Source organism: Physella acuta, unplaced genomic scaffold (assembly GCF_028476545.2).
Source record: "Physella acuta isolate Inbredline_101_S28 unplaced genomic scaffold, ASM2847654v3 ptg000057l, whole genome shotgun sequence".
NCBI classification, from domain to species: Eukaryota; Metazoa; Mollusca; class Gastropoda; family Physidae; genus Physella; species Physella acuta.
In genome coordinates, this window is record NW_026731577.1 from 530,001 (window position 1) to 544,106 (window position 14,106).

The window sequence follows — 14,106 nt, forward strand, 5'->3', positions numbered from 1 at the left end:
TATATATATATATATATATATATGTATATATATATATATATATATATATATATATATATATATATGTACTCTAGCACCAGTTGCTACACATCTAACCAACACCCCCCTCCCTCCCACTCGACTGGTATGTAACAGCCATATGGCTATTTTAACGTGAGCACTTAAACGGCGCACGGCACCATGAGCCGCATGTCGTCAGGAGATAATGACAGGAGCAACGACTTTGGGGATCAACCGCCAGGGGGACCCCGCCGCCCACCCGTCCCCTTGCTCGGTCGTTAGGCGAGACCGCTTTACTGCATAAGCTCTCCCCCTCTCGTTATTTTAGGTAATGGATACGTTGGTGTGTTTCTGTCCTTCATATTTAGGATAAATAAGCCCACAAGCTACTGCAGTCGGGGGTTGATAAGAAACAATGAAGTCATGAACGGAGTTCAGAACTTCTCTCAAGTATATCTTCTAGGGATGACCCCCCCCCCCTTCCAAAGCACGTCCACTATCACCTCCCCCGAGCCCTATTTTCCAAAACAAGTGTTTTCCTATCCCCTCATTAATATATCTCCTCCTCCCCACCCCCCTGCCCCGAAAGTTTAAAGGCACCTCTTTTGTAGGTGTCTTCCGGAGCACGCCCGCTCCCCGAAGAAATAGAAGGAAAAAAAATTTTTATATAGAAAATGTATACTTAAACTCGTGTACACCCCCTCTTCCCTCGTCAATTTAAGTGCCACCCTCTCCTGAAAGTTTGTAACGCTCCACATTGTAAAATGTCTGAAAGAAACACTGACACAAAATAAAGAATTTACACTTTGAACAATAGGAGTGTTAACACCGAATGTCTGCCTCCAGTAAACAGTATCCAATGCGACCTACAATGATTGATAGAATGATTGTTTAACATGTACAGCTAAAGAGACGGAACTTGTTTTTTTGGGTTGTTTTTTTTGGGGGAAAGTCGTCAATAGCCCCAGTTAGTGAAAGCAATGTTGTTATAATTGTTTCTTCCAGACTTTTTTCTCGGGGGTGGGGGGAGGGGGGCTTGAAATTTTCTTTGGGGGTGGAATAAAATTCCCGGGGGTGTGGACACAGGCAAAAGTATATATTTTCTATATAAACTCATTTTGTTGGCGGGGGGTGGGTAGACGGTTTCGCCCCCACCCCTTCTCCGAAGAGATACATGGAAGAAACTCTGAAATGGTATTGTATTGTGGTGGCATGCAACCCAGTGACATCTAGATGTGTGACAACTCAGTGACATCTGGATGTGTGACATCCCAGTGACATCCCAGTGATATCTAGATGTGTGACATCCCAGTGACATCTAGATGTGTGACATCCCAGTGACATCTAGATGTGTGACATCCCATCCCAGTGAAATCTAGATGTGTGACATCCCATCCCAGTGAAATCTAGATGTGTGACATCCCATCCCAGTGAAATCTAGATGTGTGACATCCCATCCCAGTGACATCTAGATGTGTGACATCCCAGTGACATCTAGATGTTTGACATCCCAGTGACATCTAGATGTTTGACATCCCAGTGACATCTAGATGTTTGACATCCCATCCCAGTGACATCTAGATGTTTGACATCCCAGTGACATCTAGATGTTTGACATCCCAGTGACATCTAGATGTTTGACATCCCAGTGACATCTAGATGTATGACATCCCAGTGACATCTAGATGTATGACATCCCAGTGACATCTAAATGTGTGACATCCCAGTGACATCTGGATGTGTGTTATACTCTACGTCTAGATGTCATATCAATGTTGCTAAATGCCGAACTACGGCATCAGGATGTGTGTTGAATTAGATGTGTTGATGTTTTTTTTAGCTGTGTGTTGTTAGATTGTGTTGTTAGGTGTGTCGTTCGTTAGATGTGTTATTTGCTTGAATGCCTAGATGCCATATCTTTATTGTCATATAAATTACAATGACGTAATGAATTAAAAATAGCTTTGCAATTAAGTCAGATAGAAATGTAATCATTCCTCACCTCGCGCAGTTCAAACGTTTTTAGCTATGCAAACAGCGTCTGTCATCCTTGATATGGGAGAAGTCGTTAAACGCTGTCATTAATGTTTGAAACAACTGTTGAACGTTTATGGTGTATCTCATGAACATACCGTAGCACGCAGTTCCCCTCACAATTTCACTCACACTCACCTCACACATTCACATGTCACCCACACACATTCACCTGTCACCCACACACATTCATCTGTCACCCACACACATTCATCTGTCACCCACACACATTCATCTGTCACCCACACACATTCACCATAACACACAATCATCCTCATACATTCACCATTTACCCACAAAAAATCTTTCATAACACTGTCATCCCACACACTTTCACTAGTCACCCTCACACATTGATCAGTCACCCTCACACTTCTTTCCACAGTCACCCTCACACTTCCTCCCATAGTCACCCTCACATATTCGCCAGTCACCCTCACACTTTCTCCCATATTCACCCTCACAATTCCCCCACAAGCACCCGCACACTTCCTCCCACAGTCACCCTCACACGTTGATCAGTCACCCTCACACTTTGATCAGTCACCCTCACACTTTGATCAATCACCCTCACACTTTCTCCCACAGTCACCCTCACACTTTCTACCAGTCACCCTCACACTTTCTCCCACAGTCACCCTCACACTTTCTTCCACACTTTGATCATTCACTCTCACACTTTGATCAGTCACCCTCACACTTCCCCCCAGTCACCCTCACACTTCCCCACAGTCACCCTCACACTCTCCCCACAACACACACTCACCCACACTCTCACCACCACCGTTGCCATAGCGACAGACACCACAGACCGGCACTGACCACTGTCACATCTCAGATCAGATCAGCTGACTGTGCCAGCACGAACCAGACCCCCCCCCAGTCCCCCACCCCCCTGCATCCCAACGTGTGAGCGTGTTGTTGGAGGGGGGGGGGCAGGTGGGACTTAAATAATTTGATATGCAACGATCGATTTCAGCCAGGAGATTTAAAAGACGGTGAGGGGATGTCGTAAAATGTAACACCGGCTCGCCAATTTACTAATTGTCCTCTTAGCCCGGCCCTGAGTCTGTGTTCACTTACTCGAGGGGAGGGGGGGGGGGTTAGAGGGAGGGGAGTAATGTGTTCGGGGGGTAATGTTTCAGATATATTTCAACTGTGTTCACTTACTTGTGGGGGTGGGGGATGAGAGGGAGGGGGTAATGTGTTCGGGGGGTAATGTTTCAGATGTATTTCAAAGTGTGATAACTTATGGGTGTGGGGGTGATGGAAGGGGTGGCGTGTTCTGGGGGGGGGAGGGGTGGTTAATGTTTCAGACATATTTCAACTGTATTCACTTACTCGTGGTGGTGGGGATGAGAGGGAGGGGGTAATGTGTTCGAGTGAGGGAGTAGTGTTTCAGACATATCAACTTACTATTGGGGAAATAGGGGTGGGGATGAGAGGAAATGGGAGGGGGGGGGGGGGTAAAGTGTTCGGGGGGTTGTGGGTCAACATACCCGTGGGTAATCGGGGGTTGGGGTCGAGAGGGAAGGGGTGGGGGTAATGTGTTTGGGAGGGGGGGGGGGGGGTAATGTTTCTGACAATACTCACACCTGTTATCTTACAGTTAAGTGTGGAGTGGGGGGGGGGGGGAGTATTTAGACACGTTATGATTTATACGGCTCCGTAACGATTTTAAGAACGTTAAGCTGTTAGTTTCTGATATTTAACTTCAAAACTTTTAAAATAGGTAACATGAAGCTTTACACACACACACACACACACACACACACATATATATATATATATATATATATATATATATATATATATATATATATATATATATGTATATGTATATATATATATGTATATGTATATATATATATATATATATATATATATATATATATATATATATATATATATATATATATATATATATATATATATATATATGTATATATATATATATATATATATATATATATATATATATATATATATATATATATATATATATATATATATATATATATATATATATATATATATATATATATATATATATATATATATATATTGAAAGATAGAGTATAGCTAAACGAAAACATCGGCGTTCTGTTTATTAAAATTTTGCTTTGTTTCGCTCTCATTTCTAGAATGTCAAGTTTCTAAAATGTTTCCCTATGTTAAAATTGTCAAGTTTCTTAAATGTTTCCCTATGATAAAATGGTCAAGCTTCTAAAATGTTTCTCTATGTTAAAATGGTCAAGTTTCTAAAATGTTTCCCTATGTTAAAATGGTCAAGTCTATAAAATGTTTCCCTATGTTAAATTGCGCCTACCAAGTGAGAAGGGGTATCGCTTACTAAAATGGCTATAATGGATATTCATAGAGTTAATGGGTATGTGCGGGGGGAGGGGGGAGGGGTGGGTGGGTGGGTGTGTCACGGCACGGGGGAAATACAGAGATAAAAGATACACATTTAACACACTTGAAAACCTACGGTATGAAAAATAAAGAGAGTAAAGAATTATTATGGAACTTGAAACTAGCTTTAATAGATCGTAATTTGTTAATATATTACGAAGTACAAAGGTTAATTTGTACAGATAGAAGTGGGGGGGGGGGGTGTTTTGGAGGGTCATATAACTTTTGGATGGAGGGGGTCAGATAGTCGAGGTGGGTGTGACTTATTCCGGAGGGGGTCACCGAAAAGAGAGGTCTCAAAATCTAAAGAAGGGGTCGTGAATTCCGGAAAAGGAGTGACCGATTACTTGCAGGGGTTCACATAGGGGTCGCACTATCTGTGGAGTGTGACAGTATGCTGGAGTGTGGGGGGGGGTCAGACAGGCAGATGTTGTTTAGCTCCGTAAATGCATGTCACCAATATCGGGGAGCGAGTCACAAATTCAAGAGAAGGGGTCACTACAAAAAAGGAGTCAGAAAAGGGGTCACAAAGTCAGAGGGGTCATAAATTTTAAAATGGGGAGGTTCGCAAATTTCTAAGAAGGTATTCCAGGCCGAGAATATATCACAAAGTCCGGTTAGGAAGAGTCACGAATTCTGGGGTCGGGGTCACGTTTAGACTGTGACTGTTTAGAGCAGGGGTCTCTGTCCAGTGAAAGGGCTACTGTCTAGAGCAGGGGTCACTGGCAAGAGGGGTCGCAGTCCGGAGAAGGGATCATTGAAGTGGGGTCTTGAAGTCAGCTAAGGAACGTAAAAAGAAAGTGTTGAGTGTACGAGTTTCATGTCGAGCCTGGGTGTTACATAAATCGTTACGTGACACGTACAGAAGTCCCTGCGTTACGTCGGTCGCCGTCACGAGAGAAATCACGTGTTCATCGCAACAACTACCCTGGAATGAATGTAAGTATACCAGTCACGTCACTTCAGTCACGACCGAAATATCCAAGTTCCCGTGACGTAACACCGCTGAGCTAGAGGTAACGTTTTTTGTGACGTCACATTTGTGACAAGACTCGCGCCACAAAGATCGTGACGTAACACCACTACGCCAGAGTATCGTTTTTTGTGACGTCACATTAGTGACAAGACAAGCGTAACAAAGATCGTGACGTAACACCCCTAAGCCAGAGGAAACGTTTTTGTGACGTCACATTTGTGTCAAAACGGGCGTAACAAAATATCGTGGCGTAACAATAGAAACAGCGTATTTATAAACAAGTAAACATCTCTCTAGCTGCTAAAGCAAATTCTTTCTTTAGTTTCGTAAAGAAAATCCAGCTTACCAATATAGCGGTAACAGTCCCTTTTTTTCTGTTTACTATAATTATTAAGGTCCCTCTTTCCACAGAAAACACAGTGCATCAGCAAACCCAAACTAATCTAACGCCACGGCAATCCAAACACGACTTTAGATCACTAGCACCGTATTGATCCAACAGCATCACAGTGGTTCTGAGTGACCGGAGCCAGACTGATCCAACGTCGCACATTAACACCCTTTCTTTAAGATCACTTGTGTGCTCCGGGCCTAACCACGAGGCCAATTCAAACAACTGTTTCATCTAATTGCGAGCCAACCGCGAGAGAAAAGCAAGCCGCTGTCCCACCATTTGACTTGCCCCCACCAATTAGTCGTCCCACGCTACACAACTGTTTTATTCAACTACAAACGTGTGCCAAGAAGCAACAAAAAAAAAACGACCAAAACAGGACCAGCAATGCCTTGCCAAACCACACTCACGCATATTATCATGTCCGGCGTCTTGTAGGTCGGTGTTAGAAAAACCAGGACCTCTACCGGTAACTGGTATAAAAACCAGGACCTCTACCGGAAACTTGTATGAAAACCAGTACCTATGTCGGAAAATGTATAAAAACCAGGACCTCTGCCGGTAACTGGTATAAAAACCAGGACCTCTGCCGGTAACTGGTATAAAAACCAGGACCTCTGCCGGTAACTGGTATAAAAACCAGGACCTCTGCCGGTAACTGGTATAAAAACCAGGACCTCTGCCGGTAACTGGTATAAAAACCAGGACCTCTGCCGGTAACTGGTATGAAAACCATGATATTTGCCGGAAACTTGTATGAAAACCAGTACCTATGTCGGAAAATTTATAAAAACCAGGACCTCTGCCGGAAACTGGGATAAAATTTAAAACCTATGTCTGAAACTGGTATAACCTTATGGCTTATAGCTCGGTGTTAGAAAAACAAGGATCTCTGCCGGAAACTTGGATAAAATCTAGGACCTATGTCGTAAAATGTATAAAAGCTAGGACCTGTACCGGAAACTGGTATAAAAACTAGGACCTATACCGGAAACTGGTATAAAAACCAGGACCTATACCGGAAACTGGTATAAAAACCAGTACCTATACCGGAAACTGGTATAAAAACCAGGACCTATACCGGAAACTGGTATAAAAACCAGGACCTATACCGGAAACTGGTATAAAAACCAGGACCTATACCGGAAACTGGTATAAAAACCAGGACCTATACCGGAAACTGGTATAAAAACCAGGACCTATACCGGAAACTGGTATAAAAACCAGTACCTATACCGGAAACTGGTATAAAAACCAGGACCTATACCGGAAACTGGTATAAAAACCAGGACCTATACCGGAAACTGGTATAAAAACCAGGACCTATACCGGAAACTGGTATAAAAACCAGGACCTATACCGGAAACTGGTATAAAAACCAGTACCTATACCGGAAACTGGTATAAAAACCAGGACCTATACCGGAAACTGGTATAAAAACCAGGACCTGTACCGGAAACTGGTATAAAAACCAGGACCTACACCGGAAACTGGCATAACCTTATAGGCTGGTGATAGAAAAACCAGGATCTCTGCCGGCAATAGGTCTAAAACACCATGACTTTACCAAAAACTGGTATAAAAGATAACACCTGTACAATCACAAATAATGTCCACAATTAACTTTACGCTGACAGCCAATCAAATGACCACTTATTATCAGTGGCGTAGGCAACTGGGGTTGGGGGTTTGGGGGGTTAAAAGACCTCCCTTGGACTCACACCCCTATATATATATATATATATATATATATATGTATATATATATATATATATATATATATATATATATATATATATATATATATATATATATATATATATATATATATATATATATTATATATATATATATATATAATTTTATACATATGGAAAAATATTTGAACCCCTGCCATGACCAATTCCTGGCTACGCCAATGCTTATTATTGTTGTGAGTTGTTTCATCATGTTGCTCACAGTTCCCCACCGTCATACTGAGTGTTATTTATTAAACAAGTTGTTTTTCTGTTCTCACTAATTGTTCTCTTTATTTGATTAATTAGCTCTTTATTTCATTAATTAGCTCTTTATTTTATTAATTAGTGTCTTGTTTGTTTTATCTAAATTGGTTTTAAAATAGTATATTCCATTTTTTTTTTAAATTGGCACCCGCAAGACATTTTGTAGAGGGCACGCTGTTAACAGATCGTTTTGTTGTTTGGATTCACGTTGTTATTAGAGGTCAAGTTGTTATTAGAGGTCAACTTGTTATTAGAGGTCAACTTGTTTTTAGAGATCTAGTTGTTATAGAAGTTGTTTTAAAACAACCCTAATAACACAATGACAAAACAACTCCAATCACACATTGACAAGCCAATCCCAATCCTACAATCACAAAACAACCCTAATCATACAAATGACAAAATAATCCATCATACAAATGACAAAATAATCCATCGTTCAAATGACAAAACAACGCCAATCATACAACGACAAAACGACTCCATCATACAAATAACAAAACAACCCCAATCACCCAAAAGCGAATCACACCAGTAACCAACACAACAAACACAGCTCAAACAAACGCCGACAGTGTGTTTAACTTCCAATTCGTTCCCAATGCTTAAAAATCGAATTTTTGAATAATTCATCAGATTTTATACAACCCAAACATTCCCCACCTCCCTCTTCGAAATTCAAACTTTAAAAAAAAATCTTGCAAAAAAAAAAAAATTCTACAGCAACTGAATTAATACCTTATCAAAAATATTTCTCGACAAATGACAAATTTAACAAGTTTGAACATTCGGAAGGCATCAAAGAAGTGTAAGAAAAAAATGAAAAAAAATTCTAAGACATATGTATCGTTTGACAGCACGCCACGTCTGGTCCAACAATGGTCATCTTAGTCTAGCAGACGTCTGGGCTATGACGTCAGGGGAGTCATTACCAACATCGGCGACCTACAACTAAGAGGTGGGTTGTTGGTTGTTGGTTTTTTATTTCAGTATGGGTAGAGGGGGGGGGGGAGGCATGTTCTGTTCAGCTGAGTATAGACCAGTGTTTCTTCCAGACTTTTTTCTCCGGGGGGGGGGGGGGGGGGGCACTTGAAATTTTCGGGGGGGGGGGGGGCGATAGACTTTCTTCGTGGGGGGGGGACACTGTTAAAAGTATATATGTATATATTTTCTATATAAATTATATAAATTTCATTTCGTTCGGGGAGGGCGGTAGAGTTTTTTTTTGGGGGGGGGGGGGAAGGGGGGGGCTTCGCCTGGAAGAAACTCTGGTATAGGCAGAGCAAAAATTCTGAGATTATAAATAAATAGTTAAAAAATGTTTGGGTAAAATAGTTAAAAACGGGTTGAGTAAAATATCTAAAATTGATGCTAGAAAATTACTGAAGTTGGTGATTTAATATATTTAAAAGTTGGTCGAATAAAATATTTAAACAGGTCAAGTAAAATGGTTAAATAAAATATCTAAGTTTCAAGATGTAAAATATCTACGGTTGGTCAAATAAAGTATCTAAAGATGATCTCCTAAAATATCTAAATCTGGTAGTGTAAAATATATTAAGTTGGTCAATATAAAATATATAAAGTTGGTCAATATAAATTATCTCAAGTTGGTCAATATAAAATAATTAAAGTTGGTCAATATATCTCAAGTTGGTCAATATAAAATATTTAAAGTTGGTCTATATAAATTATCTAAAGTTAGTCAATATAAAATATATAAAGTTGGTCAATATAAGATATATAAAGTTGATCAATATAAAATACATAAATTCGGTCAAGGAAAATATCTGTAGTTGGTGAATTTAAAAATCTTCTTGATATTGAGGCTGAAATCAAGTTATGAGCCGATAATTTTTGCAACGTGTTCCAAATAAATGCATCCTTTTCACATATTTAATCTCAAGAACATGTAAGCAACACACCGACTACGACACACGTAAGCAACACACCGACTACGACACACGTAAGCAACACACCGACTACGTCACAAATAACCAACACACTGACTACGTCACACATAACCAACACACTGACTACGTCACACACATAACCAACACACTGACTACGTCACACATAACCAACACACCGCCTACATCACACACGTAACCAACACACCGACTACGTCACACACATCACTCAAGTAAGAAACAGCGACTACGTCACACATAACCAACACACCGACTACGTCACACACATCACTCAAGTAAGAAACAGCGACTACGTCACACATAACCAACACACCGACTACATCACACACATCACTCAAGTAAGAAACAGCGACTACGTCACACATAACCAACACACCGACTACGTCACACACATCACTCAAGTAAGAAACAGCGACTACGTCACACATAACCAACACACCGACTACATCACACACATCACTCAAGTAAGAAACAGCGACTACGTCACACATAACCAACACACCGACTACATCACACACATCACTCAAGTAAGAAACAGCGACTACGTCACACATAACCAACACACCGACTACGTCACACATAACCAACACACCGACTACATCACACACGTCACCTACACACTGACTACGTCACACACATCACTCAAGTAAAAAACAGCGACTACGTCACGCGTCTTTAATATCAAACACGAACTCAAAACGCTGGCAATGACGTCAAGAAGTTTTTCTCTGTCCTCCACCCCCCCCGTCCTCCACCCCCCCCCCCCAACCCTTCCATTTTATTCAGACTTTCTATGACGTCATAATGCTCTTTTTACAGTTGAAATCTCCACTACGACCCGGCGTCGCCTTGAAATGCTCATCAAATATTGATACAAATATTCACACTTTTTAAATTTACTAGTGGAATAAAAGCTTGAACAATTTTAAGAATAAAATTACTTTCTATAAAAAAAGGTCTAAATTTTAGCGTTCCATTTTAAGATTTCTTTTAAATAATAAATGATGTAAAATATAAACATTTTTAAAGAAGAAAATATATTTTTTCAAAGAGAATAATTTTCAGTCGCGCTTGTATAGATTTTTTTGGCTAAGGGAAATAATCGGTTAAACACACTGTAAGCAAAGATCCATCGTAGAGAGTAATGGTTCTTGATTTAAAATTTAAAACAGTAGTGACACAGTTACCTTCATTGACCTTTGTTACAATACATGGGCGTAGGCTGGATTTTGTCGTGAAGTGGGGGTTGAAAACATAGTACTAGTTAATAGTACTGTAATAGTAGTGGTATTTTGATTATGTTGAGGAGAGGGACTATACAATAGTCTTTAAATTTGGGAGTACTGTAATTGTAGTGGTTGAGGAGAGGAACTATCGAATAGTATTTAATGTTGGGGATAGGGATAAAACTCGTTGCTTTGGGATGTACAAATTTTAATTATTCCTGTTGGGATATAGGGATTGTATTTGTTTTTTGATGTAGAGAATATGGATTATATTAGTTCCTTAAGCTGGATATGCGGATTATAGTAAATTATACCAGGTTTTTATCGTTGGGATGCACGGATAATACTTGGTCAATATTTTTTATATTTATTTTTATTTTTTTATTTTATTTTTTTTATGGGGGGTGGGGTATAAAAAATTTGAGACCCGGAAAAAAAAAGAAGAAAACTAATTTTTTAAGATGATAAAGTCGTCAATTAAAAAATGTTTGTATTTTCTACACTTTGCTACAGACCGCGTGGTCAAGATGTAGCGCACTAGGATGTGTGGTGGTGGGTTTGAATCCTCGCTTCCTCATCGTGACGACATGTAGACACTTCCACACCACGGTATTTTTATTTCTTTTTTGTTTGGCCGAACATAACGAGATTAAACCTTTTTTTTTTAATTAAATTAGATTACGTTTTTATTTTAATTTGTAAACATTCGTTGAACCGAATATGAAATGTTATCCAATGACTTTTGCTTATTTGTGTATTGTTTCCTTGTTAGTGTTAAAATGTAACAATATGTAAACACGTTTTTAAAACTTTATTAGTGCATTGTTTTCTTGTAAGTGTAAAAATGTAACATTGTTACAAAACGTTAACACGATTTTAAACGTTATTAAAATGTAACAATCTGTAAACACGTTTTATAACCATTGTTAGTGTATTCTTTTTGTCTGTTTAAAAATGTAACAATATAATTATAAACACGTTTTTAAAACTTTATTAGTGTATTGTTTTCTTGTAACTATAAAAATGTAACATTGGTGCAAAAATGTAAACATGGTTTTAAACTTTATTAATGTATTGTTAACTTCTATGTTTAAAAATGTAACAAAATGTAAACTTTTTTTTTTAATTTATTAGTGCTCTGTACTCTTCTATCTTTATAAATGTAACAATATTGTCAATATTTAGACACATTTGTTTTTAATTTGCTAGTGTACTGTTTTCGACTGTGTGTAAAGACCTAAAACTATGTTAACAAATTTTTTAAACGTTATTAGGGTATGGTTATCTCTCATGTTTAAAAATGCAACAACATGTCAACAAATGTTTCAACTCACCCTCATGTAAGCAGAACGGGTGTCCCATCTACCGTGGTCGTCTTGGTTATTTAATCCAAACAACAAAGATGGCGGCTGTCGCCTGTCATGCAGGTGCGCAGGGTTTTCCCCTTTCACCGACAGGCTGGTGCCTGGCAGGGACGCCTGCAGGATGTCGCAGGTGGAGCCTGTGGGGCCACTGCAACCGTTGGTGGCCGCGCCGGCAATTGCCGGTTGGGACATGCCGGCACACACCATCATAATGGAGGCTTGTGTTTTATTTCGTTTCTTTTCTCCGTGGGCTCCGATGCAACTTTTGCATGTATCATAGCACTAATCAATCACTTTAGAAGGTTCAGATTTTGAATCGTACCTTAGGTGGTTAAAATTTAGTATCGTGCCACTGGGGTGTCCCTTTACATGGTTCATATCTTGACTGCGTCATATCATAGTACTAAAGCGTCACTTTTGCAGGCAAATTTTTTGCTGAAGATTTTCTTACATTGCTCAACGTTATACCACCCAATACTTATCACTGAAACTTAATGAACTTTAATTATGCATTTAACATAATTATCACTTTAGCTTAATGAACTTTAATTTTGTATTTAAAATACTTTAATTTCATTTATTGTAATTTGTCAGTTTTAATATTTTCTACCGTTGTTTCATCCATTTTTTAAATAAAACATGGCTTGGCCTAAATCTCCAACAACGATATAGAACCACATCTTAAATTCATGCTAGTAAACACCTTAGCAGTACAAAATCCAAACTGTTATCAAAATATTTCGCACGGCAAGGCGGGGTGTGTTGATGAAAGACTCAGTGGGAATTCCCTGAAGCCACTAGATATTGCCGCGCTTTATCCTGTACTTGATCTGGAAGAGAGAAAAAATATAATCACAACCTACATCTAATTATAGTGCTTAATTAATCTTAATTAATTCTTATTAACTAAGAATTATAAATTCGGTTATCGTAAGTAACGTTAGCTTATAAGCTTCCAACACAAGATTAATTTTCTTTTCGCTACAAACTGATGTATAATCAGCATCATCTGCTGATGTAGCAGTCTACAAATTTGTGTTATCTTTGTGGAAGATAATGTAACTCCGGAGCTAGATCGATTTAAAACCCCACCTGCGTCAAGTGGGATTAGCACAAGTTGGTAACATAATAACCGGAGAATAAAACGATCAAAACAAAAGGGGAAAAGGAAAATTAAAACTGAAAATTGAAAATTCACGCTAGTCAAAAGAATCAAGTTTATTACTTAAAGATTGGCAAACCATAAGCTAAGATGGCAGTTGATATGGCTATTTGGAGATATTAGAATATGATGTGTAGTGCGTGTTATAGTTTAAACATGTAGCGCCTTTTTGGAAGTGGTTCTATGGAGTATATCACCTTAACAGCACAACCACCAGACCACAACAACTACACCACATGTACACGACTAGTACACCACAACAACTAGACCACAAAATGTACACCACAACAACTAGACCATATCAAACTAGACCACAACAACTACACCACAACAATAACACCACAACCACTACACCGCAACAACTACTTCACAACAACTACATCACAACAACAACACCACAACAACTAGACCACAACAACAACACCACAACAACTAGACCACAACAACCAGACCACAACTACTAGACTACAACAACTACACCACAATAATTAGAGCGGTTCCACAACAACTAGACCATGACAACTAGGCCACAACAACTACACCACAACAACTACACCACAACAACTACACCACAACAACTACAACACAGCAACTAGACCAC

At 39.2% G+C, this 14,106-nt stretch overlaps 1 protein-coding gene across 1 annotated transcript in view; it reads right to left on the minus strand.

Annotated features, from left to right (window-relative positions):
* The window catches only part of LOC131947390 (uncharacterized), an 87,482-nt gene extending 74,916 nt beyond the window's left edge, over nucleotides 1-12,566 (minus strand). Inside the window, exon 1 of the mRNA XM_059308605.1 lies at nucleotides 12,314-12,566. Coding sequence (XP_059164588.1) covers nucleotides 12,314-12,553 — 240 coding nt within the window. The 5' untranslated portion in view covers nucleotides 12,554-12,566. The remainder of the gene's footprint in view (nucleotides 1-12,313) is intronic.
* Nucleotides 12,567-14,106: the final 1,540 nt, after the last annotated feature.